The sequence below is a fragment of the Amphibalanus amphitrite genome, unplaced genomic scaffold (genome assembly GCF_019059575.1).
Source record: "Amphibalanus amphitrite isolate SeventyFive unplaced genomic scaffold, NRLGWU_Aamphi_draft 000137F_arrow, whole genome shotgun sequence".
In the NCBI taxonomy this organism is placed as follows: Eukaryota; Metazoa; Arthropoda; class Thecostraca; order Balanomorpha; family Balanidae; genus Amphibalanus; species Amphibalanus amphitrite.
The window spans coordinates 938,545-966,096 of NW_024881632.1; the positions used below are offsets into that span (position 1 = coordinate 938,545).

At 49.7% G+C, this 27,552-nt stretch overlaps 1 protein-coding gene across 1 annotated transcript in view; it reads right to left on the reverse strand.

Annotated features, from left to right (window-relative positions):
• Window positions 1–1,027: 1,027 nt before the first annotated feature.
• LOC122382312 overlaps window positions 1,028–27,552 on the reverse strand; it is a 41,836-nt gene continuing 15,311 nt past the window's right edge. The window contains exons 2-7 of the mRNA XM_043367487.1: window positions 22,232–22,440; window positions 14,891–15,026; window positions 12,356–12,489; window positions 8,833–8,961; window positions 8,585–8,687; window positions 1,028–1,828 (exon numbers count right to left, since the gene is read on the reverse strand). Of these exons, the coding sequence (XP_043223422.1) occupies window positions 1,740–1,828; window positions 8,585–8,687; window positions 8,833–8,961; window positions 12,356–12,489; window positions 14,891–15,026; window positions 22,232–22,440 (800 nt within the window). The 3' untranslated portion in view covers window positions 1,028–1,739. The remainder of the gene's footprint in view (window positions 1,829–8,584; window positions 8,688–8,832; window positions 8,962–12,355; window positions 12,490–14,890; window positions 15,027–22,231; window positions 22,441–27,552) is intronic.

Below are 27,552 nucleotides of genomic sequence, written 5' to 3' on the forward strand. Positions count from 1 at the left end.
AACTTTTGCCTTCAATATTTCTACAGGCAATTTTAGAAGTGTCTTCACATAGATTACAACACCGTTAAGATTATTGTATTCACTTCAAGCCTTCCCTATTGTTCTTGATGATGCGGGAACTATTTCTAATTAGTGTTTCTAGCTTAAAAAAAAACATATTGTGCAAACAATGAAAAAAAACATAGATGGAAGATTTTAAATGCAATTTTCTCTAGCAATTAATGGTAAATTCTCTACAGATCAAGGAAAAGATGCATGCTAACTGATAATTTAAAGTTCTTGGGGCAGTTGTTTTCTTCTTTTCTTACGTCGCCCCAATGGCCGCGAATACACTTGCGATAACGCCTATCGTACCTATTTCATCCCGAATTCCTATTTTAACTTTCCATATTACAGAGACGGTAAATGTAGTTTCAAATGCATATTGCGAGCTACTTTTGACCTTAGCTCTTTTTATTGGTAATATTACTAAGTGCTCGAGCGAGGAACATATTGAATATAATTAGATAAATAAAAGAAGTTGACCTTTTCCTCGACATCAAAAATGTAAAAAGCCGAATAATATATTAAAAAAAAAAACGGTGAGCTTTCGGCCACTGGCCTTTATCAAACCAACGTGATAACAATGGTAAAAGACGATCCTGTGAATAATCTGTGAATAATCCTGACGCCAAATCTGTGACGCCAAATCTGTGAATAATCCTGTGAAAATGGCAGACAGATTATTCACAGGATCGTCTTTTAACATTGTTATCACGTTGGTTTGATAAAGGCCAGTGGCCGAAAGCTCACCGTTTTTTTTTTTAATATATTATTCGGCTTTTTACATTTTTGATGTCGAGGAAAAGGTCAACTTCTTTTATTTATCTAATTAGCTCTTTTTACATTAATTTCTTAGCCTACATATACTTTATAGCACAATGTGGAACAGATATGACCATGGTATAAAACATAAGTCATGTAGTTCTTGTTTTTCTGGGCATATTCCAATTGCAGTTTTGACCTGAAACGTTAGCCTTGTCATACCTGAAGCTTATAAGCATTTATATTTTGTTATCCAGCATCATGCATAGCAGATGGGTACATGGTTACATATAAAAGTTGGGCAAACGCCAACTGTACACAGGCAGCCCTCATCACCACGCACGTCGGTAAATACGAAAATGCGGGATGCCGGCGCACGATAAGCGATTTTCATACTGCCAGTCCCACACGGCTGTTTTCATAGCGCAGAGCGGCCACTGTATACCAGTCACTTGGGTCTGTGCGAGAGCGCAGGCTGACAACGCGACCTCACCACGCTCGGCACCATACAAATGAGCGGTATTTACAAGGCTGAGTCATTCTCGATGTAGTACATTCGCTCCTAGCTCACTCACCCCACAGGATTTTCACTCCCTGTTCACCCAGAATACAGAGTTTTTGCCCCCCAGCACAATCACTCTCAGTTCCCCTGCCCTTCAGGGTGCTCGCTCTATTCTCCAGGGTTCTCAGTTCTCATTCTCAGTTCGCCGCCCTTCAGGGTGTTCGCTCTCTACTCCAGGGTTCTCATTTTTCACTCTCAGTTCCTTTGCCCTTCAGGGCGCTCACTCTCTGCCGGCGCTTTATCGCTGGTCAGTATTTCACCGATCGGTAGTTAGTTCCGGCTCCTGCTGGAGGGGACCCTATGAACCCCCTCGGTCGTCTGGCCCTGGTTCCTCCAGCGGGGAACGCTCCGGACATCCTCGGTCAGCGGGCGGTCACCTCCAGACTGACTGGTGAAGCAGCAGCGAGCTGGCGGCCGCAACAACGCGCCACTTTTGCCACACGCTCAGTGCGCCGGCCTCGTCTGCGGAGACAAAGGGGTGGTGAGTCAATGGCGAGCCAGTGAGTCTGGGCTCGTGACAGGGTGTTCGTATATGAGTTACAGCACAAACGCGGGTATGTACCTTTCACCCATGTGCGATTATGAACAAAATAGCCAATAGTTTCTTATAGTCAGGGGAAGGAGGCCCAATTTTGGGCCGAATAACGCAAAATTGGGTAGAGCTTAGCAAAGGGTGGTTTCTGGGACAAAAATGACCGCTGAACCCGAATCTGACCGGTGCGCACCTCTAACTAATGTTGCACCACTTCCAGAGCACGTGCAACTGCGCAGTTCTTCTTTTTTGAAGAATGGTTCCCTTTTTATATATTTTAAAATAAAACTTGTCGTGTAGTTGTGTTGTATTCCAAAACTTTAATATTATAGTTAAAGTTCATTGCATAAATGAAAATTTTAGTTAACGCATATCGCAGACAATCTATGACGTCACTGTGACGTCATTTATTCGTAAATTGACGAGAAAATGAGATGTGACAACAAAACATTTAACTTTATTCACAGGATACGCTCATTGGCGGGTTTAAAATGCATTGAGCATGCTCAGAAAATATCTCCCCGTTGCAAAAAGTAAAAATCGTCTGGATGGAGGTACCATTTTGGCCTACAGGGGGCGAAATCCGCGGAGCGTGCGTTTTTACCCCAAATAGTTTTTGTGCAATAACTTTTGATACAATGCTTGCATGTCGTCCATTTTACCATCGTTGTGATTCTCTCACCGAGACGCATCGAATAGTATGCAAATTGGCATATTTTTAATTGACCGAATCCTCAATGTAATCTGAATAAAATGACAAATAGCAAAAATTCGGGTATATTCGATCACAGATCTTTGTTGACAAAGATCTGTGATCGAATATACCCGAATTTTTGCTATTTGTCATTTTATTCAGATTACATTGAGGATTCGGTCAATTAAAAATATGCTGATAATCATCAATATGATTTTCCTCACTACGCTAAACTCTCTTAAGTATGCAAATTGGCTTTGATTGGTTAAGATTATATTTTACCGCAGTTCATGGGCTCAGGTCGATTATCACGCTAGTAAAGGTTATGACCTGACTGGAAATGGTCATGTAGTTTACCAATCGCTTTGGCCGATTATCAAGATAATCGCATGGAAAATGCTTTCATTGTTCTTATGTGGTTTGATCAAAAGCTATAGCTGAAAAATTGCTGATGACGTTTTCAGGACGCCACATGACGAAATTCAAAGTAAGGTATAGAAGTCGTTCATACATATATGTGTTGGCGCCGCAAAGCATTCGTAAGGCATTGTATGCTTGCGAGATTTTAGAATTAGATGTGTTCTTTACAGGCGTAGTTTTAGTTTATTATGTTGGCATACGTACCTAATAAGGTGGGCGTAAATTTCGTCACAGAGGGTTTCACATGTGTTATGTCCCAAGTTCTTATCAATGTCTTGTGGTAATTCATGTTCTTAGGCGTCACATACCCGAGCATTGAAGAACACGTAACTACTAACCGAAGAGAATTTGATTCTGGTTGGTTGTATTTATCTCTTTTGGTAAATACATAGGTATACACACACATGCACAGGCGAACACACATAATGTAGCACGGCTACTATCAGGAGGCGTTTGGCTGCCGGCCGCCGGCACGGTGACTCTGTGCACCCTGGGCGGTGGCCTTCGCCCAGGACGTCTGCCTCGTCCATCCAGCGGACGCGTCTGGTCGTGATGATACAATATGTTCCGTCCCATTCTGTACAGTACACGCCACGCGGCATACGCACATAGGTAGTATCCCGAGTGCTTGGCACCGCCGTTAAGTTGTACGACGCCAACCAGTCGGTACGTGAAGTCGCCGGCCAGGTCGACGGAGCAGAGCGACTGGTCGTTCTGACGCAGGACTCGGATAGATGCACCTGTTCCGGTGCGTCAGCCGGCTCTCCCTTCTTCTTCCGCGCACTGCCGGCCGTGCCCTAGGGCGCGGCGCACCGGGGCTGGTCCACAGGTGGCGTGATCCGCCCCACTCGGTCGAGGAACTCTGTGACGTATTTAGCCGGCCCCGAGAGCACATCCTAGAGGGTGGGGAGCGGCCCCAAGAGCCAGGTTCGCGTTCTTGCGCGGCCAGGCACTCGCATAGCAGGTGCACGACCGTGTCCTCTTCGCTGCACTGTCCGCAGAGAGAGCTGGTGGCCAGGCCAATCCTGAAGAGTGTGGCTCGGACCAGGGGTGAGCAGCCGCTGCGGATCTGCGAGACAGTGGTCTGTCCCCATCGGTCGAGGTCGTCGTGGCCAGGGGTGTTCTCCGGATGTGGTTGATGCTTGGAGCGATCGAGGGTGAGCCGGCCGGCCCAGTGTCTGATGGCGATGCGCGCACAGGCCAGGTCAACTGGGATCCGACGCTGGTCGCCTGATGTTGCCGCGATGTTTGCTAGGCGGTCCGCTTCTTTATTACCCTCGACCCCCGCGTGGCCCGGGATCCACTGGAGACTGATAGCTCTGCCCCCGGCCGCGGCAGAGTGCAGGAGAATCCAGATGCCCTGTGTCAGGGCCGATTCCTGCGCTGCTGGGCCTCGGCTGAGCAGTTGGAGGCCAGACAGGGAGTCCGAGCAGAGCAGGACAGAGCGAATGGCAGCGAGCGTGCAGTCCCAGGAAACATTTTAACGCCTCCGACATCGCCGCCAGCTCCGCCTGCATGCTGCTGCATACGACTTCTGCCGGTATGGTACATTTGATCTTGCGTCCCTCACGGTGCAGTTCGAGGAGGGCTCCTCCGCCGCCTTTCTTGGTACCGTCTAGGGCAGAGCCATCAGACCAGATTGTGAGGTCTTGATTTGGGTAGGCGGCCAGGGCCTTCAGGGTTGCAGTCTTCCGTAATTCTGGTGGGTCAGTCCTCTTGATAGGTTTCGGAAGCTGTAAGCCGAGGTGGACGTTGGTGTTGTACTGCTTCCACGGCGGTTCTCCCTGGTGCAGGGTTAGTGGGGCTACGGGCACTCCACCCAGTCCAGCTTCCTCGCACAACCACTTCCCCACTCGTCGGAAACAGGGTCGATGCTGGAGGCCAGCAACGTCCTCATCTGGCGGCGACGGCGCCGGCACTCCCACCTCCTGGGCTTCCTGTTTCTTCCGCATCCAATGAAGGTGGGCTCTGTAATGTAGTCTAGGTGGCGGTGTCTTATCAATGAGCTTCCGAGCGGGATCGTCCGGAGGGAGTCGCGTCAGGCGTCCATACTCCCGGCCTGCCAGCTCCTTGGCCCGTACTGCCAGCTCCAGCTCTCCCTTCTCCAGCAGCCGCATGCTGGTACTATTCAATCTCTTTTGGACTCAGACGGGCGAGTTGGGAGAGCTCCATATTCAGCTCGTCGCGACTGTCATCATCAATCTGCATTCTGCAGCTTTTTTTATTCAGGCCTCCCTCCAACGGGCACTTGTGGCCCAATTACAGGAGGGCTCCTCCTCCTCCTGGCCCTTGTTCCCCCACCCCCCAGGCTACGGCTGAAGTGGGAGCCTACCCCACACCTGGGGCCGTATTCACGTCGACTTCGTAAGTCGATTTTCTTTCGTAAGTATAATTTGGTATTCACGTCGACACTTCTTAAGTTTTTATCAACGGAGCTCACGTGATTAAAAAAAATTTACTTAAGAAGTAGGTCAAACTTAAGAAAATTCTTACGAAAATGATCGACGTGAATACGGCCCCAGGTGACACAGCCGGGGACGACGCCCGCGGAACGGGCGGAACCGGGAATCGAACCCGAAACCCGGCACCACCCGCACCGCGGGTCGACGCCTTAACCGACTGCGCCACCAGGGCCGCTTTGTCTAAAACGGTTCCATGTGTGTTCCAAGAGCATCTGATGGTGTCGAGCCGCATGCATGTTGAAGGTGTCACCAAGCTTCAGCTTTATAGGGCAATCACTAATCCATGCTCCTTTGATACAAATGAATTTTCACTTGCAATTGCAATGTAGTCCCAAGAAAATGCACTTCACACAAAACAGGTTTATGAGGAGGCATTCCATTCGGTTGATTCGGTTTCAGATCATTTTTGTAGGTACTGTTTTGTTCCTGCATCGTCAATCGTGTGGTCTCGCTTCGATCTTGGATTGTTTGCCTCAAATATCTAAGGTATTTCACTTTCTTACAAAGGTGATTTTTGCCCTTTTTGATAAACCACAGCTTCTTATTTTCTTTCCCAGTCTTCATGACAAGCACAATTCTGGATCTTTTTTTTTATCGCTAGCCAAACGCACGTAACGACTAAGCTGAACCCACGCTGACTTTCCGTTATTCATAAGAATGGATATTTACTTGAAATAAATAAAAAATTATACAATTTGAACTATAAATAAGACCAAAGGAACGATATTTAGTCAATTCAACGACAACAGTATTTGGATTTAAATGCCGTCGCAGCGCCAGAACACGGTAAAAATGATATAAAAATATCCTATTTCACGTGATTCATCAATCTGCTGTACTACTTCATCCAATTTGACCAAATTTGTCAGGTGGTGACTTGGACTGTCACGTTCTCAATGTGACTCACATGTACCTCTGCAAAAACGATTTTAGCATGATCCGACTCAGAAATGTTCATAGATCATGTTTGATTATTTTCCCTTCCCTGATTTGCATACGACGGGAATAAAGTTAAATGCTTTAAGGACAAGACGACTTTTTCAACCCATTTATAGGTAAATGACGTCACGGTGACGTCATCGGCTGCCCGAACATTGCAAAACTTCAGCTTTCAATTACGCCATGTGTTTGTAGCACAGGGACAAAATCTCAAAACAATATCTCAAATATCAACGACGTTACACTGCAATTCATTAAAAAGGTACCATTCTCCAAAAAAGATGAACCACGCAGTTGCACGTGCTCTGGAAGTGGTGCAACATTAGTTAGAGGTGCGCACCGGTCAGATTCGGATTCAGCGGTCATTTTTGTCCCAGAAACCACCCTTTGCTAAGCTCTACCCAATTTTGCGTTATTCGGCCCAAAGTTGGGCCTCCTTCCCCTGACTATTATGCTTACTTGGCCGTCATCGGTTATTCTATCGATCTAATTTGGCTTTGATTTATCTCTGCTTCATAACTAACTAGCGGAATTAACTGAGCTTTATGCGATCGTTGATGCGCTCACCAAGAAAATTAATCTGTCAATGTGGCGAAGAGTATCGTTCGTCACCACTCGCGCATCTATATATCGCCAATTATCGCCGAGTGGTGCGATAAAAGGCGCTTGCTTGAAACGTTCATTTCAGTAAATAATGTGCGTAACAGTTAAAAAGAAAACGGTACGCATAACTTATAGTGATACAAATTAAAGGTAGTTTTGGGCTGGCCATGACTGCAGGTCATTTCTCCTTGCACTGTCATTAGAGTTGGTTATGCCTGTACATATGTAGTTAGGTTTCCTTATAAGCTCAGCCAAATTATATAATCCTTGTCCAAGCCGAGTTTATCGCAGTTCCTCAAGTTCATGATATGTTCGGGTTAAAGTAGCGTAGTCACGATATTAAGCCCGATGATATTTTCATCCTAAAGCCTAGCGCAATCCCATGCGTCGACGTCAATCGCAAACCATGGCGACATTCCACGCATGAACGCTCTGCGCTAAGTGCATCAGAGTAGCGCTCAACTCCTAATGACCTCAGTTCTCGTCTGTCGTGCGGGCGGCACTGGTCGGCCGGCCGTCTCCAGCACACCGGCACCCCACTGGGCCCATCTGCCGCAGCGCCGTCCTCAATGAACCCTCCCAGGCATCACCGGCCCGGCGGGGGTCGGTCCATTTGGCCGCACTGCTCCCTCTGAGAGGGCGGCGGGCCGTGGGCAGCCGCTCCATGAACAGCGGAGGCACTGCCGCTCTGAGCCGCCGAGATACTGCCGTTTTGAGCCGCCGAGATACTGCCGTTTTGAGCCGCTGAGATACTGCCGTTTTGAGCCGGGAGATACTGCCGCTGCCCGCTCTGAGCCGCCAAGATACTGCCGCTCTGAGCCAGGGGATACTGCTACTCTGAGTCAGGAGATGCTGCCGCTCTGAGCCACTGCGGTATATACCCGCTTTGAACCATGCTGAGATACTACCGCTCTGAGCCGCTAAGATACTGCCGCACTGAGCCGCAGAAATACTACCGCTCTGGTCCGCCGAGATACTGGCACTGTGAGCCGGGAGATAGTGCCGCTCTAACCCGGGAAATTCTGCCGCTCTGAGTCAGGAGATGCTGCCGCTCTGAGCCGGGAGATACTGTCGCTCTGAGCCGGGAGATACTGTCGCTCTGAGCCGCAGAAATACTACTACTCTGAGCCAGAAGATACTGCCGCTCTGAGCCGCCGAGATACTGCCACTGTGAGCCGGGAGATACTGCCGCTCTGAGCCAGGAGATGCTGACGCTCTGAGCCAGGAGATAGGTACTGCCCGTTCTGAGCCGGAAGATACTGCCGTTCTGAGCCGCTGAGATAATTAATGCTGTTCTGTGCCATGAGGTACTACCCGTTTTGAGCCCGCTGAGATACTGCCGTTGTGAGCCGTTGAGATACTGCCGCTCTGAGTCGCCGCACGCCTCTCAGTGGTTCTGATGTCGGTACGTGCATGTCCGGCCTAATGCACTCGGGACACATTGCGCCTCAAGGTGACGCGTGCCCAGTATACTGCAGTGCTGGTCAGCCCTCTGGGTAAGATTAGTAAGGATCTCCAGTGCGGGATATGAACTGTTACCCGAAGGCTGCGCGCAGAGGGCGACTTACTGCGGATATGTCTACCGGTGACACGTGCCGGCCGAGCCTCCACGTGCTCGTGCACGTGCCGCTCGTGGCTCCTCCAGTAGATGTTTTCCAGCGAGGCAGTGCACTGAAACAAATACAAGGCTGTATTAGAATGGGACCCCGGAGCATCGCTCACAGGCGTTTTCGAAGATTGTTTTGGAAGCTCAAGCTCCCTCTCTCATCCTATACACAACCATAGCAATCGAGATATCGATTTCTCAGGCGAGTACCTTGATTTTGAGTCTGCCGGTGGCGGCCAGGTGCCGGTCGAGCAGCGTCAGCCGTAGCTGTTTGGTGACCACCACCACACCGCCGGGACCGACCGAGCGGGGGAACTCTGTCACCAGGCCCGGGTGCGCCTGCGGGTCAGATGTAGGCAGAGTTAGTGTGGCGTCAGAGTGGGGTGATATGTGTAGGGTCGGTATGGGATGATAAAGGGTTAGCGCGGGTGATACAAGGTAATGCAAATCTCACAATCAAACGACAGTGAATTTAGTACCGGGTCATATCGGGTTGCTAAAGGGTCAGGATAGGTTGATTCTGGGTGGTTTGAGTCAGAGTGGAGCGGGGATATGGAAGGGAAGTCAGTACTATGTAGGGTGTGACGGCCAGCGTCGGCCGCGTGACCCATTCTGACCGCACGGGTCCTGGCCACGGCGTTTTATGCGATTCCTGGAAAACGTCGTCTTCCGTCACCGCCGGCGGCCGTCATTGATCATTTGTCGACGACTATAAAGGCGACATGGACCACAAACGAGCCGTCGTTTCCGCCGTGACCTGTCGGGGCCGGGGATGTCATAAATCACGACATGGTAATGAGCCGGTTCAGAAGTCAAACGAGTGCCCAAATCAGATCTGCGGCAGGGCGCGAGCAGAGTCTATCGCCCCAGAGGTTCTCTGGTGATATTCTGTCACGACGAGGGGAAAATTCACGAAAAATGAAGACTGATGAAATCTGTCATGTTTTTTTTTTTTTTTTTCATTGCACTTGGCATAGGTATGGCATGACTGAAATGATCAATGCAAAATGTGCGGTATCAGACAAACGGCTCAAACATTTTTTCTTCAAAATGATCATACCGTAGGTACATACATACATTTAGCCCAAACTAATAAGTCATCGTTTAATAGCCATGATTGGGCAGCATTTAGTTTCTTTGAATCGCCATGCATTAATAACCCTGGACTGTTGTTCTGGCCAAAGCTTAGCCCCGCAGCAACTCGATCTAATCACCAAAGTTGCGCTTATATCACTGAGGAGCTGTTCCAATTAGTCTTTGTCAGGCGGCGTCTTGCCAGCAAGATGGCCCGACAACCTCAAAACAATGCCCCGTTCTGATGTGATATGTAATAACACGTCAAGTGCGTGGCTAAATTCAGCCAACGGCCTTTCGGTGGCATCAGCTATGTATTTTTCCGAGACGGTGTTAAGGCTGCGATTTATAGCAGAACGATTCCGGTCACCAGTCGACCTGAAGTCCTTTAGCAGCTATTTCTGGGGCCAGGCTATGGCAACATTGTATTTATTTGCTGTATAGGAACATAACTGACTAGAAGTAATGGTAACAATCACAAGCACCAATTTAAATTCTTGCGGTGGGATATGTTAAAACGCCAATGACCAGCGCATGTAGATGTCATGTCACTTAAACCGCGTTCTGCATGTAAGACATATATTCATTTTGTTGTAATCTTGTTCAATTACTATCAGTAGGTATGCGCTTGGTCAACGCATGCCGCATCAAATGCATTTCTCAATAAAGCTTGTGAATACTTGACAATAGAATAGAGCCTAAGAAAGCAGTGTAAGTATAAGAACCTGCAAGGCTTTTTAACGTTCAGAGAAATAGAGCTTCTGTTCATCTTGCGCGGTTCAACGCATGGCCATTGCACAGATTTCAGAGAGCCCATGTTTAACGGCCATTAGTTTCCATTAGACCATAACCGTTTTATGGCCGGGCCCAGGGGAGTGGTCCGCTTGGGATTATCATCGCTGGACGACGGCTCACGTAGCTGGCCGGCGGAGGAGACCACCGGGCGGGCAGAGTCGGCCGCGAGCTGCCGAGGAACGAGCGAGGGACCCCGGATAGAGCGAGGGCTCCCCGGACCGAGGCGGCAGCAATGCAGTGTTATGACGCCCTCCGTCAAGGGGCGGCGGCACAGAAAATAACGACAGGGTTTGGGCTGTTCGCATCAAATTGGTGTTGATTCCGAAGGCAATTGTCAGGACTCCGATGGTTGGGCAGTGAATAATTAAGAAATCTCCTGCATTCAGTGACAAGTGATAAGTGACTGTCTTGCCGGGGAGGTGTCCCCCAACTCTTCCCGGGGCCGGGACGGCACTAACTTGAGAGCATCGTCCCGTCCCGGTCTGGCCGCATGGGCCCAGAAATCATCGTCATGCCATCATTCTATCACTACCCTGCTCCTATTAACATGGTGAATGTGTAATCAATAAACTTAAAAATAGAATAAAAAAGGATTAGTGACTACCAACTGCGTCCACTCTGAGACCTGTGAATAAGGACCGGCCCAGCTTGGGAGGCAAGCGGCGAGAAATACGATAAGAAACGACGGTCAAGGTTCAAAAGGCCAACTGTCCAAGTGCGATATCCGAATACAAATTCGTCAATCTGGGACTCGTAGATTGTGGTCACTCTCCTTGAAACTTCGGGATGGCTAAGCTATGACTAATTGATATTGTCAGGACTTGACGATTTCTGGGAGATCCACTGAGGTCTAACTGGGCTAAATCTTAGGAGCCAAGCACAAGTATGTGAAGTTTCTGACACCACCCATGATTTTTGTTTTGAAGATCGCAGACTTACCTTGCCGCAGGAGACATATACCAAGCTGTATGAAGTGGTCAGACGTTCATACTTTCCGGAACTTAGGTAGTAGGTATCAACAAACAAATACAAAATAAGCGTGCCGTCACTGACCCGCTCTCCCTCGATGTACCAGACCAAGATACCTATAAGAAACAGGTAGATCCGATGTTTGAAAGTAAAGCCCCAGTCACAAATTTGACGCACCTGTGACATTTCCTGACACCCACGTGACTATTGTATTAACTTTTGTGTTTTGCGATGTTTTGACCTTATTTAAAGTACTGAAAGCTCAAAATGTATGATTAATGTTGTTTAAAGCAGCATTTTAATAATTATGTTTGTAAATTATCGATAAGCTGCTTATAGCAGGTCACGTGATTGCTACCAGATTATGTGCTCAGAAAGCATCTTTTCAACTTACGGTTTGAGGCACACGATGAAATGCTGAATCTATTGATGCCAAAATTTGTTCGTTTTTTGCATTTTTAGACTAGTATATCCTGGCTCAAACTTTGACCAATTTGTGTGTAAACCCTATGGTGAAGGGAAAACTTCACGCCCAGCAGGCGTCATTACAGTGCTACCAAATCGTGTTTGGTGGGGGTCGTACCAGACCACGTGGTAGTAGTAAGTATCACTCCCGCTCTCCCTCGATGTACGGTCCACAGCATAAGTAATGTGCGGTTTCAGTCCTGGGAATGTTATGCTTCTGAAGCTTGGGAATGATTAGCCAGACCACAATGAAACTTTGAATGTTGCTAACCTGTATCGTTGTATGCAGCTGCAACTTTATCTATTGACGTCTTCTTTTCGATCACACCACATTAAAAAAATTGGCAGTCAAAGCCATCCGTTGAGATTGGTAAAACCGCACATTACTTTAGCGGTGGGCTGTACCTACCAGGTGGTAGTTATCACTGACCCGCTCTCCCTCGATGTACCAGGTGAGCTGCGGCGGCGGTACGGTGCCCGGGGAGGTGCAGTTGAGCTGGATCACGTCCCCGATCCGGTACCGCTCCTGGCCGCCGCTGATGATCGGACCGTGCGTCGGCAGATCTGGCCGCGGAGGAACACCAGTCAACACAGGCTCGATGACGGTGAATTATGGCGCCGCCTATGCCTGTATGGCCAGCAAGCGGGATTTATGGCGCTGCATATCACTGGGAATCGGGTAGGAGGCGCAGTAGTCGGGCTATTTGCCCGATATGGGGGAAATTGGCTGCAAGGCATCGCCTTCGAAGGCGATCGCGAGGAAATAACAGCATTCAGGCATACACAACACATCGCCGGGGCGTCGGTTGCATCCTGGGCTTTTGGTCTCTCTCAGCTATCTGCCGCAAGCGTTAACATGCCTGCCAAGTTCCCAAATCATATCTGCATAACTTTTAACAAGTTCTCATCAGGAATTATGGAAATTAATACACCAACTATGGGCGATTTCGCGAAGGCGTATCGGCAAAGTTGGCCCGCTTTGTGGCCGGTTGATGCGACGATCAGGCTCGGTTCGGTCCTTTGCCGGCGGCGGCGACCGGCGCGGCGCTCACTCCCAAGTTGGTTCATCTGAAAACGGCGCCGGGCGCCGGCCGTCTCCACTGTCCGACGGGGGGGGGGGGGCAGGGGGGGGGGGCAGTAGTAACGATACGGACGACGGAGACGGACAAAGGGCGGTCGGCTAGGACGGTGTGCGCCGACCGTATCGGACGGACAGGCCAGTGTGTCACCGCGCCGCGTTGGACGGTCAGGGCAGTCTGACTCCGAGCCGTGTCGCCTGGTAAGGGGACGCTGCCACGCTGCCACACAGGACAGTGCGGCGCCGTGTCGGCCAGTTAGAGCAGCATGGCGCCGTGTCCCCGTGTCGCTCAGTTAGGGCTAAGTGTGGCGCCGCGCCGCGTCGGCCGGTTAGGGCACTAGGGCAATGTCACACCGCCCTGTGTCGGCTTGCCGTCCCGCGTCCTTCCCGTCACCGCCAGTCCCCTGGCTCGTCTCCGCGGCGCGCCAGTGCGTCTCGACGGCCGCCTGTGCGCCATTGATCGCCGCGGGGGCCGCGCCGGGTCATGGTCCGCCACGCAGGTGATGGTCGCCCGAATGGCTAATGTAGGAAGATGACCGGGCCTCTCATGATATGAAGGGTTTTATGGTCATCCATGGAGGCTGATGGCGGCCTGCGTGTCTGCTTCCATCAGAATATGTGCTTATTATATGCGCTGTAATGTGGAAAATGCATGATACACTGAGGACCCTTGTCATTTAAGGAACTTGAGGAAATAGTGACTGGTCTACAGTAATGCAGCACAAAGAACAAAACACCTGGTTTTGAATGCCACACAATGACTGGTGTAATGCCCTTTTTATTCTAAATGCAGCCTCCGGTCTGATCTAAAAAAGCACATGTTTACAGTTCGAGGAGCTACCAGCTTAGAAGAATAAAAAATTTCCTCCTCTCCTAAAACGGTTGTATCTGGACGATAAACTGTGCGGTCGACTGAGCGCCTATAACACAGGCCTAGTTCAGACGTGGACAGCCGCTGTCCTCAGCAGGCTGGCCGGAGCGCCTGTAAATTTGGTGTTCAGCCACGCCACTGACCACGTCTGTCCGTATACACCACTCAGAGCGGCCGGCATAGTAATTTCGGCCGTATTTACGGCGAAGGGTGTGACAATTTCCACCGGCAGTAAATTCTGTCAATGTCCCAGAGACAAGTTACTGCCTTTGATAATGCGGAAATAACGAGAGCCGTTTTGTTCAAAGTACGCTCCTGGTTGGTGTTTTATTGAAGTGTAAATTTAAAATGCAGTTGAGAGTGCATAAATACTTTCAAAAAGTGAATAACTCTTTTATATACATATTTTAATTCCTACATTGGAGGAACCGCTTACACAAACAAGTAAATAAACGATACAGATGAACAGCTTTCAGTTGCTGACACCATCTCAGGCATCTCAACAAGTTCAATGCTTCCTTTTACTTTAAAGTTTGATACACGACTCGGCGCATCTATTGACAAACGTAATTACTGCAGCCGTCTGCACTGTATATAGTTACTTTCAGCGGTGGCAAAGTTACCTTTCTATGCAGTGTATGCACACTCTCACAAGTCTTCACCACAGATATCACCGATAAGCACGGCAACAGGACAGAAATCAACGGCGGCAACAGTGAACCCTCTCCATCTCCCCCTCTGGGCACCCACTGACGACCTGCAGCACTCCGTGCCGCCCGGTACTAACTGACGACCTGTACCACCCGGTACTCACAGACGACCTGCAGCATCCCTCCCCACTACTCACAGATGACCTGCAGCAGCCCGTGCCGCCCGGTACTAACTGATGACCTGCAGCATCCCGTGCCGCCCGGTATTAACTGCAGCACCCCGTGCCGCCCGCTACTCACAGATGACCTGCAGCTTCCCGTGCCGCCCGGTACTAACTGCAGCACCCCGTGCCGCCCGGTACTCACTGACGACCTGCAGCATTCCGTGTCGTGTGACCGTGTTGAAGAGCGGTGCCTCCGTGGAGATCTCACACCGGTACACTCCGGACGACTCTGGCCGCATGTGTCGCAGCAGCACAGTGCTGGCGTTACTGGCCGTCACCTGGATGGAGGGGGTAGACGGAGGGAGGGAGGGGCAGGTCAGCGGAGAGCAGGCGGAGGGGGGGGGCGGGTCAGCGGAGAGCAGGCGGAGGGGGGCAGGTCAGCGGAGAGCAGACGGAGGGGGGGGGGGGTCGGAAAGACGGGACAGAGACGGAGGGAGGGACGGGTCAGTAGGGACGAGAGGGAGGCGGAGGGACGGGTCAATGGAACGAGAGGGAGGCGGAGGGACGGATCAGTGGGGGATTCCACTGGGAATTCCACTGTTCCAACGTTAATCACAACCAACGGATTCATTCAAAAGCAAAGTTTTAAGAGCTGTCGGTCTGGTATTTTCTCAACTGCCAAAGCGTTTGCACTGTCTCCGCGGTGACAGCTTATGACCTGTGGGACGGCTCGCGCCGTTCAGATTTGACGAGCGTTTCGTTGTTGGGAAGCACACGGCCGGGAGAGGTTGAATGGACGTGTCAGCCGGCCGACAGAAGGGGCAATTCCATATGACGGCGCTCTCAGGGCGGCGCTGTTACACGTCCGGCACAATGGGCGCAGCACCGGCGCCAATGACTGATGGCACAGTTATTGCATTGCCGTGTAGGTGTTATCGATCGTGAACTGCTGAGCCGCTGCCGGGAAGTCGGTGTACCACTGGCGATGCCCCCCCCCTCCTCCCCCCGCCGCTGTTTAATGCAACAGATCATGGTGCGGAAGGAATCGCAATGATAAATGATATCGTATACGTTACACTCTTGGTAATGTTGCGCCATGGGTAGGTATAGCTGAATTCCAGAGAGCTTGGCTATCATGCATTTTAGATAAACTACACAGCCATCAATGAAAAATGTTGCCGCCCATTTGTTCGTGCTCTTAGCTCAGCGATTTTCTCTGCAATGTGCCTGCAGAGCATTGCAAATCCAATATCCGTGCGCTGGTGGTCCCAGAGGTCAGCGATGCCGGTGTGCTTCCCGGTTGCATGAGATGAACGACCTATAAGTCATGCCAGCCAGGACTTTCCGGTCCAAAGCTCGGCAATGTTGCAGGCGGGGGCGCATTGTATTACAGCGGTGCAACCAAGCAGCAAACATATGATGCCACGGTACACTACTCCCACGGACTCCAATGGCTAATCATCATTTCACACAGTGATAATGGAATTCCAGCCCTATCTTAAAATAGTGATCATACCTAATCTCATTCCATGGAATATGCGTGCATATGACTTACACGCACTCTATGCATACAATGCTCACATGTAGTTAATTAATTCACACACAGCACCACATATGGCGCATTTGACAGTTTGGCAGCTCGGCACTCCGACACCAGGCTGATGTTACGGATATGCTGGCTCAGACGACATCACGGACCATCTCAGACCCCATCATAGACCAGCTCAGACCACAGAGGACCATCTCAGACCACCGCAGACCATCTCAGACCACCGGGGACCATCACAGACCACCGGGGACCATCTCCGACCACCGGGGACCATCTCAGACCACCGGGGACCATCTCCGACCACCGGGGACCATCTCCGACCACCGGGGACCATCTCCGACCACTATAGACCAGCTCTGCACCGCAGACCAGCTCAGACCATCACGGATCATCTCAGACGACAGTGGATCGGCTCAGGCGAGTGTGCCACCGCCGCTTCGGATCAGCAGAGCCGCCGCTGGATGATCAGAGACGCCGCTGGATCAGCAGAGACGCCGCTGGAGCTGCAGAGACGCCGTGCAGTCCACTCAGGCGCTGGCGCTGCCGCCGTGGATCAGCAGAGACGCGCCGCTGACGAGCGAGGAGCTGTCGCTGAGCAGAAACAGGATCGGGTTCACCACGTCCTCGGTCTCGGCGAAGCGGCCCAGCGGGACGGCCTTCTGCAGGGCGGCCGCCCTCTCCGGGTCCTGCCACATCCTCTCCGTCATGTCCGTCCTGACCACGCCCGGGTTGACGGTGTTGACCCGGATCCCCTTGGGTCCCAGCTCGAGCGCCATGACGCGCGACAGGTGGTCGAGCGCCGCCTTGGAGGCGCAGTACACCGCCGTCCCCTTCACCATTGTCGACAGAATCGACGAGACGTTGACGATGACGCCGCCCTTGCCGCGCTCAGCCATGCCGCGGCCCACCACCTGCGACACGTTGATGACCGCCTTCAGGTTGACGCCGAACGTCTGGTCGATCTGCGACTCAGTGATCTCCATGAACGGCGCGTGCTTCACGATCCCGGCGTTGTTGACCAGACAGTCGACGGGCTCCAGAGGCTCGAGCGCCTTACGCGTCGCCTCCCAGTCGCCGAGGTCGCAGGCCACCGTCTCCACCGAGGGACACTCGGCCTTCAGTGTGTCCAGGTGCTGCTGGGTGCGCGAGACGGCGATCACGTGCGCTCCGCAGGCGGCGGCGCGGATCGCCAGGGCCCTGCCGATCCCGCGGCCGGCGCCCGTCACCAGCACGCGCTTCCCGGACAGCGGGACGTCCATGGCTGTGGACACGAGCAGAGATGGCCGTCATATGTCACACCTCCGCTTCGTTTGGACTAACTTCAACCGTTCAATATCACGCTCATATTTTCCCGCACCGTATTCCAGGACCCGGTAACCCGTAAGGGGTAGGGGAGTTCGTTTCCCACCCACGGAGATCTTGGAAGGTTACCGACCGATTTTCAAAATTGAAACGGCGTTCGATAGCCCTACCGGGGAACTACAATGTGATCCAATTTCATTGAACTGGGTGCAACCGATGACGTTACAGGTAGGTTAACTATAAATAACGGATTCTTGGAGTGAAAGTTGCGTCTAAATAAAATGTAAGGAATTAGAAAGTACTTGCTTGGAAACAGCTTAGCTGCTATTTTCTACCCTGTTGTACCTATCTACAATCCATCCCACAGTTTTGCGGTTATTAAGTATTTACAGTTGCACAACAGTTTGGTGGAAAATACGAGGTAAGAATCTAGCGCATCAGTGAACAGCATAACAGCGAACTCTGTCACTATGCTGCGGCAGAGAGGTTTAATGCTTACCTTTCGTTGTTCCGTCTCTGCTGGGACTGCTGCTACTCTTGCTCCTCACACACCACGTGCGCCAGTCACCGCGATAGCAGCAGCAGTGAGACCGCCGGCCGGCCGGCCGCCGCGCCGGACACGAAAAACGCACAGTCACCCTCCCTCTCGGCTTTCGGCACGATAGTGACTCACCGGTGACCTTGACTCGAGTGAAAAAAGCATCGCAGCGGCACAGCCAGGACATCACCTGCTTGGTATTTCGCGCACAACAGCTGGCACTGCTGGTCGTCCTTCAATTGACTAGTTATTGTTCTTTCTTTTTTGTTGCTCTGCTATTGAAGATGTGAAGTGATATCTTCCTTGTCGTGTGTGCTGCTTGAATATGCTTAAAAACTGGTGTTCACGTTGCTGATGAAATGACTCTATAGACATGTCGACGTTTTAGTTTTCGTTTAGTTTTGTTTTTGTCTTGAGTTGTATAAGGATGGTTGGCTTCAGCGGTGAAAAGGCATCCGTTTCTTTATCTTGCGTTATTGTCTTTCAGTCTTACGTAAGTCCTTCTTGGACTTCTGTCACCGACGTGTTTCGTAAATATGTGTACACATATAAGATGAGTTGCAGAAGTAAAGTGGTGACGTCCGTCTTTGAACTGTCGTATCAACAGAGTTAGCGAACGACACACTCAGGTATACGTCAGCGTGATGTGTAAGATATTGAACCGCCAAGCTTTGGTATCGGGATACCCTTTGTACTGACTGTTGTTCTAGAGCAAAAAGTGATTTATCTGTGGTCAGTAACAGTGTCAGATCAAAATGGCAGCTGTAAGGCGGCTATAGGGCGAATCCCCCCCCCCCCCCTCCACACACTCGCACGCGCATGCATGCACAACCAGGGCTAATATTACACTAATCCGATACATAAGTTATTGAAGCTGTCAGATCGGCTTAAGTATAAAAACGTGAATATAAGAAGATCAGTACATGATTCTAACTCATCTGACATAGGTACCTTTCTTTATAGGCAGGGGCGGCGCCACGGGTTTTCGATAGGGGGGACGGGGACGGGGGCTTGCCTGACCGAAAATCCCAAAAGTAGATGCCTACTGATCGTATATGCAAAAAAAAAAAACGAGGCACGTAACGCCGCGAAACTTAGCAGAGCCCAAAACACATCGAATGGTGCATCCCGTTTCCAAACTTATCCTAGGACACCTAAGATCGATCACCTTTTCAAGCATCCTTGCCTCTAAATCAAAATTTGCAGTCTTGCCAACTCAAAGCTGGTTTCCTACAAGCTGCGAATTGCTTAGGTATGAGTAGCAGTGCCAACTATTCTTACGTTTCGTACTTTCAAATTTTCGATCTTACGTCTGGTCAGCTTCATGGCTTCACCATCATATAGTCATGGAGGAAAAGTGGGAATGTCTTCTGCTCTGACAAGTGTGCCAAAACTGCAATATAATTTCAAAATCATGACATCACCACCTGATCCATATGCAACGGGCAGGGTGCAGCTAATGGCTGGCCGTCAGTGGTCATGTCATCGGTGGTCACTCAAAAGGTCATGCTAGGTCATGGAAGGTCACCAGCCGTTATTTGATCACACTTTCTGATGGATTTTACTTACCAAGAGAGCTTCGCGGGAAAAACGAGCGCATGCACCGTTGAAAAAAAATGAGTGAAAGGGTCTCAGGTCCGGCAACCTCTGCAGGTGAAATGCCCCAGGGTAGGATTCCGGTCCTTGTTGATTAACTTCGTCAAAAATGGCAGAAGAGCTGTGATGTCGGCACCATCGTGTTCGTCATGATCGAGCTGGCACGACCTGCATCGTTCTCATATTCACCCTCCAATCGTAACAACTACAGCAGGGATTGGGAAATGGCGGGGCACCCCCTTTGGGAGGTAAAGAAGGTCTCTGGAAACCTCATCCCTCATCTCTTTAGCATTAGTGGCTCTCCTTATGGAACAGGTTTCTTGACTGGTCTGTTTCACCCCAGAATTCAAAGACTAATCAAAGTAAAACCGAGCGCACCACAGTGAGCACAATTTGATAAGCTGGTGTATCTCAATTTTCATGTAGAACCTTTCACGTATCACGTACCTAACACCCTTTCGTGCACTCATGCAAAAGCAACTGCCATGTTTCAACAGCTGGTAATGACATTTTCACAGCCGCTGACGTAAGAAGGGGGGGGGGCTCGATTAGACCCCCAGCCGTTCGGCCGCCGACCGAACTTAGTTTTGAAGAAAAAAAACGAGTGCTATCGAACCCCTTGACGAGAGGGAGCCGATGCTACCCAATTATAAGGTCTTGGGCTAGTGCGTGCTTTTGGTCCTGCCTGTGATCTATCCGAACACTTCTCCCCACAAGTGCTGGGGTTAAATGGCATAGATTTGAAATGGTTCCTGTGGTAGAACTGCCATGCTTGAATTTGACTAATTTATAGGAATGGAAAGTATCCATATAGTAACGGAAATCTATGGAATTTCAGTAAACTTGGTTTTGTCGGCAATGGGGTCTGGCAGTGGGGTGGGGAGGTAATAACCCTGCCTGGCGCCCCAAAAAGGGGGGCGATCCCTGAGGCCAGGGCTGCGGAGTCGATGGATTTTCGGCGACTCCGACTCCGACTCCGGCTTTCAAAAACCAGCTCCGACTCCGACTCCGACTCCGGGCAGAATTGTCGACTCCGACCGACTCCAACTCCCGACTCCGACTCCGCAGACCTAGCAGGGCTGCGGAGTCGACAGATTTTCGGTGACTCCGACTCCGACTCCGGCTCGGGTTTCTAAAATCGACTCCAACTCCGACTCCGACTCCGGTCACAACTGTCGACTCCGACCGACTCCGACTACGACTCCGACTCCGCAGCCCTGCCTGAGGCACTGCCGATCACCTTATAACTACAGGCATCACAGCTCCACACCTTTTGCAGATGGCCAGGACCCCCTGCGATACATCCCAACAGCAATCTTTATTCAAAACCTGCCTTGATTGACTAACGATGCATTAACCCGCGCACCGACGGGGGGGGCGGATATCCGCCCCCCCCCCTGAGGTTTTTCGCGAATAGCGGGAAAACCGCGGCGCGTAGCGCCGCGAAATTTGGTATGACTATACCTTCATCAATTTTACACATGGTGTGCAAGTTTGAACCTCCTACCTTTTAAGGTCAGGTCACCAGGTCACTTTGAATGACCCAACCTCAAGTCACTTTTTTGCAACTTTGTCACCGTGCCAGAGCTACAGTAGATGTCGGAGGCCTTTGAAAGTCGCAGGACATTATTAGGTCATTAGTAGCTACAATTTGTATATCTCGGAATTTTGATATCGGTGACCTAAGGTCAGGTCAATTTCGCGACCTCCCCATTATAAGTCAATGGGGGAAAAATCAACTCCCTGTTTTTACCACTAAAACGGGTCGGAATGGCCCCATATACCATACATGACTTCATATACGATCACCCTTCACTACATTGAGGTCCGTTTTGCTGTTGGGCAGCTGTGAGGTCATGTGACGTCATCAAAGGTCACCAGCGGTTTTTTGCCAATAACTCCGTACAGGAACAAGATACAGCCGCGCGGATGGTCTCATTGTGTTCAGCTCGTCAAGACGCATCGAATGATATACATGATGACCTCGAGGTCACGTGACCTGAGGTCAACCTTTGACCTTGACCTTTCAAGGTCAACATATATATCATTCGATGCGGATTGACAAGAGGATCACGATGATGCCCTTAGTTTGTTCCTATCTTGACTAATTCGAAAGTTATTCGAGAAAAAACTCTCTCCATATCTAGCGCCGCCATTTTGACTTTTTCGACCCCTGTGACGTCATCTTTGACCTGACCTGAAAATGACCTTAGTAAAAATTGTAGATCTTGACCGTGCGTATCCGATGCCGTTTACCGCTTGCCGCTATCTTGCTTCGTTCTCGAGATCTCAGGGGGGGGGGGCGGTCATCCGCCCCCCCCCCGTCGGTGCGAAGTTGGCGCAGACCCCCGTCGGTGCGCGGGTTAAATGCGACGGATAGGATAACTCTACAATGCATTATTATCAACTATTGAATGGGCCTCGCCGATAGGGGGGCACTGTACCCCCTAACTTTCGATAGCGGGGGACCTGTCCCCCCCGTCCCCCCCCCCCCCCCGGTGGCGCCGCCCATGTTTATAGGTATCTCATGTGGCCGGCGCGTATACGCGCGTACTCACATCGACGTGTATGTGCGGCTGGTGGAAGACCTGGGCGGCCGGTACCTCGCCCGGGTTGTACCGGTAAAACTCGTGGCCGTCCCGGTACCAGTTGACCGCGTACAGCCGCTCGCGCCAGTCCAGCACCACGTGGCACGAGAGCGGCACGTGCTGGCCGGCCGCCACGTAGCGCGGGATCTCCGAGCGCAGCAGACGGATTCCGAGACTGCCTGCGGCGGGAAGGGAGGGGGGGTGCGGGTCACAGAGGCCGCCAAAGGGCCGGCGCTAGAGCAGTCCAAACTTTAATCTCCCAGATACGAGACCGATGTGAATGTGCATCAACTGGAGTAACGATCAAAGACTTGGCTCGTTCGTAGCTCAAATTTGACATTAGGCAAACGGTGTAGCCTATAGGGGAAGTTGGGGGAACGCCGAAGACTTTTTTTCTGACGCCCGTAGCACGCAAGGTAGACAACATACGCTATTCTTGTTGGCGTCATTCGAGAGGCCAGTCTTTTGCCTTTCAAACATACCAGGCGCATTTGATGAATTCGCATACCGTTAAGCGCACAAACTAAAAATATCAAAGAAGTGACTTTTTCGGCGTTGCCTCGGACTGCGGGGAAAGCCGAAAATGGGAGAAATGATCTACGGGGAATGCCGACATTGATGTTTTGCCATTTTATCTCAAACTTTATCCAGAATTCATCAAAGCTGACACACGTTTCAAGAGCTTGAGGACGCGGTGCACACTGGAAGTTATAATTGTGTGATATAATAAGAAAATGCCAGGTAAATCATTCCTCATAGGTAACAGGCCGTTGTGTCGGTTGAAAGTGCAATTTGTGTGACTAAAAATACGCGTTGCTATTCTACAGCAGTAAAGTCCACGTAGCGTGCTTTTAACACGTGCGTAATCGCACGTTTTCGGCATTACCCCAGCCAGCCATACTTTCATTTGCAGGCCCATAACTTTTCAACGTGCTGTATAAATTTCAGATAGGCAGCACACTTATGCAAAGACATGCTAAAGATTACTTGACCGAATTGGCCAGACAAACGGTAGCATAATGAGTAAAAAATGCAGCTTCAAAGGCGCATGAAGTACAAGGGAGACGTACCTTGAAAACGCTCTTGGCGCCCTCACAGTCGAAGTATTCCGAATGACGACTCGTAACAAACATGCGATAATTGTAGTCACTTAAGCTTCAGAGCATCACTGACAGGTGGCATCCATGTCTTACGGTTTTCGAAATATCTCGAATTTCGGCTTTGCCCCAACTCCGGCATTGCCCCAACTTCCCCTAGAGGGCAAAATCTCCAAATTGACGGTTCTTGCGGTAACTACTTTTCTATGATAACTTTTAAATCCAAAACTTTCAGGACATCGATGTCACTGGCATCGTCTTCCTCTCCTAAGAACGCAACGGCGGCATTATAAGTTCACTTTAATGAGCGCGGGTATAATGCTTCCAAAACGAAGCTGCAACGAAGAAGACTTCTTGAAGGGGAATGCTTGTCATTTAAGAAAGGCAACGTGTGACAAATCATATGTGCGCATGAAATAAGTTCAGGTGATCGAAAGGATTTTTGTGTGATTTCTTACTAAGTGTTTTTGCCACAAATTATGGGGGGTATGTTTTTTGCCCTGTGAGCTTTTCAGGGGCGACAGCCCCCGATACCCCTTCCCCCTGAATCCGCCGCCGTTGCCTGAGGCGTGACTTCCCGGGATGTCTGAAGCCGGCACGGCCTCGTGGCGAATCCGATACGCCACGTAATTTCCGGTCCATTTCACAAGTCGGTCTGCATTAAAGTACACTGTCAGTCGTTAGAGGGCATTCTTCCCATCTGAAGTCGGTTAAGCCACAAATCACTCCAGACATCTCTCTGTAATTTGAAACAAATGGGGCCGAAAAAGCGGACCAGTTCCACCGAGTGGCGGCCATTCACTGCGGGACAATGTCTCATCACGGAGCAGGTGTAGTTTAAATTTCAGTAATACATTTCCGGTGTTTATAATGTTTTGTTCGTTTAACTTTTCAACTAACTACCTTTGGAAAACGCATTGCATCATAAGTTTAACCCTCGCATGTGTGCGGCGTTTGCCAGCTTCTAATGTGTAGGGGGGGGGGGGGGGTCGGTTGGACCCCCCCCTTGCCGTTTGGCCCCTGATCGAGTTAGAGCTTCGCGGAAAAAACGAGCGTGTTTCCCGTGACGAGAGGAAGCCGATGATACCCAATTTTAAGGTCCTAGAACATTGGTTGACCTTCCAGGTCAGGTCAATGACCCAAAGTCGGGAAAATCGGGACCTGTTAGAAAGTCGTAAAGTGTGGCTGCTAAGGGGTTTTTCGGGGTGCTGATCACGAATATCGTGTTAGTTTTGATCACAGATGATGTCTTGAAGCATTTAGACCAGGTCGGGTCAGGTCAGGTCAGGTCAACCAGTAGGCGTCGTGACGGGTATTCGTAGTACGTGTCAACCGCCTCTGACAGCTTCGTAACATGTTACGAAGGCACCAAAACTACTTCGTAAATGTTCAAATGGTTGCTAAATTCGAATTCATCTCCAAAAACTAGCCTAGAAACATGTAAAACTCGAAAAAGTGACCCGAGGTCACCCGAGGTCACCAAAGGTCAATGACCTGACCTGACCTTCAGGTGACCTTGACACACACGGGAGTAACATCAAATCACATGTTGGAACGTTTGAAACCACGAAAAGCTTGCAAACACGCGGCTAGTGCGAGCCGACATACGCGAAATCGCGATTCCGGCCAAACATGGTCTCGGAAAAGAGGTCACAGGTCAAAGGTCATTTGGGTCAGGGTCATGAAATTTTCAGGGTAGTTGTAAAATTGATCAATGCGAGGGTACTGAAAGTTTCGTCGCGATCGGCCGCTTTTTACGCGAGTTATTCGCGAAAAACCATGGGGGGGGGTCCATCCGACCCCCCCCCCCCCTACACATGCGAGGGTTAAAATCTTACTATATCCCAAATACAGTGAGACTTAATGACAATTTTTTCCTAATTTGAAATCAGATATGCATTCAACTTGACAAAATGGCTAAATGTCAGGGAGAAGCAGACATTTCTGCTAAGAGGCATTCGAGCCCACCGTCAAGTGGCGTAATTGGCTGCACAATTGAAACGAAATTAGAAAATGGACGATAAGAAAAGTGGTGAGACGAACTCCGAATCTAACTCAGTAATTGGCTACCTGGTCCTAACGCGACATGACATATCCTCTCCCATTCAGCTCCTGACGTCTGGAGTGAGCTCCAACAGCTCTCGAGCCCGGAGCAGTTCCTGGCAGAGCCAAATGGCCCGTCCTGATTTGCTGGTGATGAGACCCGAGGTCTGACGTCTTGCACGGCCCAGTCGTCGGGTCGTTGCCCTCTGTTGACTCGCTGCGGCTATACCAGGGGTCTGTGTCCGTGCCCCATCTGGTTCCGGGACACGGCTCGGTGGGCGCGACACTCCCATGGCGGGCCGGACCCCCACCGGGGACCTCAGCGGACCCACACCGGGGACCCCAGCGGGCCCGGCGGAGCAAAACACCCTGTACCAGCTGCCACGCCACAGGACGGAACAGCGCAGACAGCGACAGCGGAACTATCACTAATGCAATCTATATTGACCGCTTGATTTGATCTCGAGAAGTGTTTCTGGTCAGGAAATGCTGCTTCGTTCTGAACAAGGTCTTCGAGCTTCGTGTGTAATGCTGAAAGTGATCAAATTATGTAAGCAAGCACACGTTTTAAAACCCATTTAATATCAAAACGCAGCTCTTGCTCGCTAATCTTATTTTATGCCTTTATTTACATACATGGGTGTCATGTTCAACGCGTTGAAGAGATCATTTGAGGTATCTTTTTGAAAATAAACAGATGCATTACGCCAGGATAAGGAATTGGTGCACGTATTGCATAAACAAAGTCGATCACGCTTGAAATAAATATCTTTTGATTTGATTGAAACAAACCATAAAAGATCGTTAACAATATATGGGTAAATGGTGTAGTTACCTACACACACAGGCCCTAGATAGATAGATAACATACTATCGATGTTTTGTGTTATTTATACATTTGTATTTAAGCAAAAATATGATTTACATCTCGTATATATCCCGGTTGTAAAGTTTTCATAATGGTGTAAGCTGGCTGGTTTAGAGTTCAAATATCGTCGTATTTTGCATGATTATTTGATTTTTTTAATAATAGGTATACCTATACAGTTTTTTCTGAAAATTAAGCAGTGTTAAATCGAGCCAAAACTTGATCAACACCTGCTTTCGATTTTTCTTTTATTCGGGAAAACCATACTGGTGAAGTCGTCGTCCTCGGAGCCGTGCACACAGTGGGCCGAGTCCATTTGTGATCAGCCAGCGGGCTGTTGCCCGATCTCGGCTCACTTTGTTTTGCGTGACCTGTCTTTGGTCGGCAGATCTCGCATGACCAATAGGCGACTGTTGACATTGGCGTCAGTTTAAATTGTGAGGGACAACGAAGCGCCTCGACTTGAGACGGAGTGCAGCTTGCGACCTGTAGGCATTGCAAAGGAAAGAGATAGGCATATATCTAAAATGCTGAAAACTCTGACTGAGGTTAATCATAATAAGAATTGGAATAGTAGCCATTAGCCAATAACCTAATTGGTCACTATTGCAATTCTGAAATAGGTAATAGGTCCACAAGTCCTACATTTCATTTTTGCAGCATTTGATACAGACTCAATTTATATCAAGAGCAAACTATCAAAGGCGTTAAGGTAAGTGATTTTATTACCTGGCCCAAGTTTGAGCTTAAAATTGGAATATTTAGAAATGAAAATAAAAAAAAATAAAAAAATAAGTACCATACATAGGCATAACATATTATCCCTGCTAAATCACACCCCAGTGAGTGTCTCATTCGTTGCGAACGTTTAACGTATAAGGAATTTAAACTAACATGTATTGACCCTAAACTAACTGTATTGACCCTAGGTAAGTAGGTATTTTATTGTTATGTACGTACTTAACTCATATAAGTTCAGTTCAATTGATATGCTAATATATCTAAAAAAAAACATTCACGTGTTTCGTTATAATAGCTCTGCAAACATTGCAAGTAATGAAGTTCTAGGATCGGCACTAAGTGGGAATGTCCGATGGTTTGACAAAATTGAAAAGTAAATGACATCCTAAAACGCAAGCTGAGCTAGTCAAACTACGACATAAGGTTAAATCTCTAGCTGGGAACTCGCCATGAAACGGAATGAAACGAGCCAATTTGCCAAGGTCTCTCCAAATTGAACGGAGGAATGGGGTTGAGAATGAAGACGTCATGTCCGTCTTACT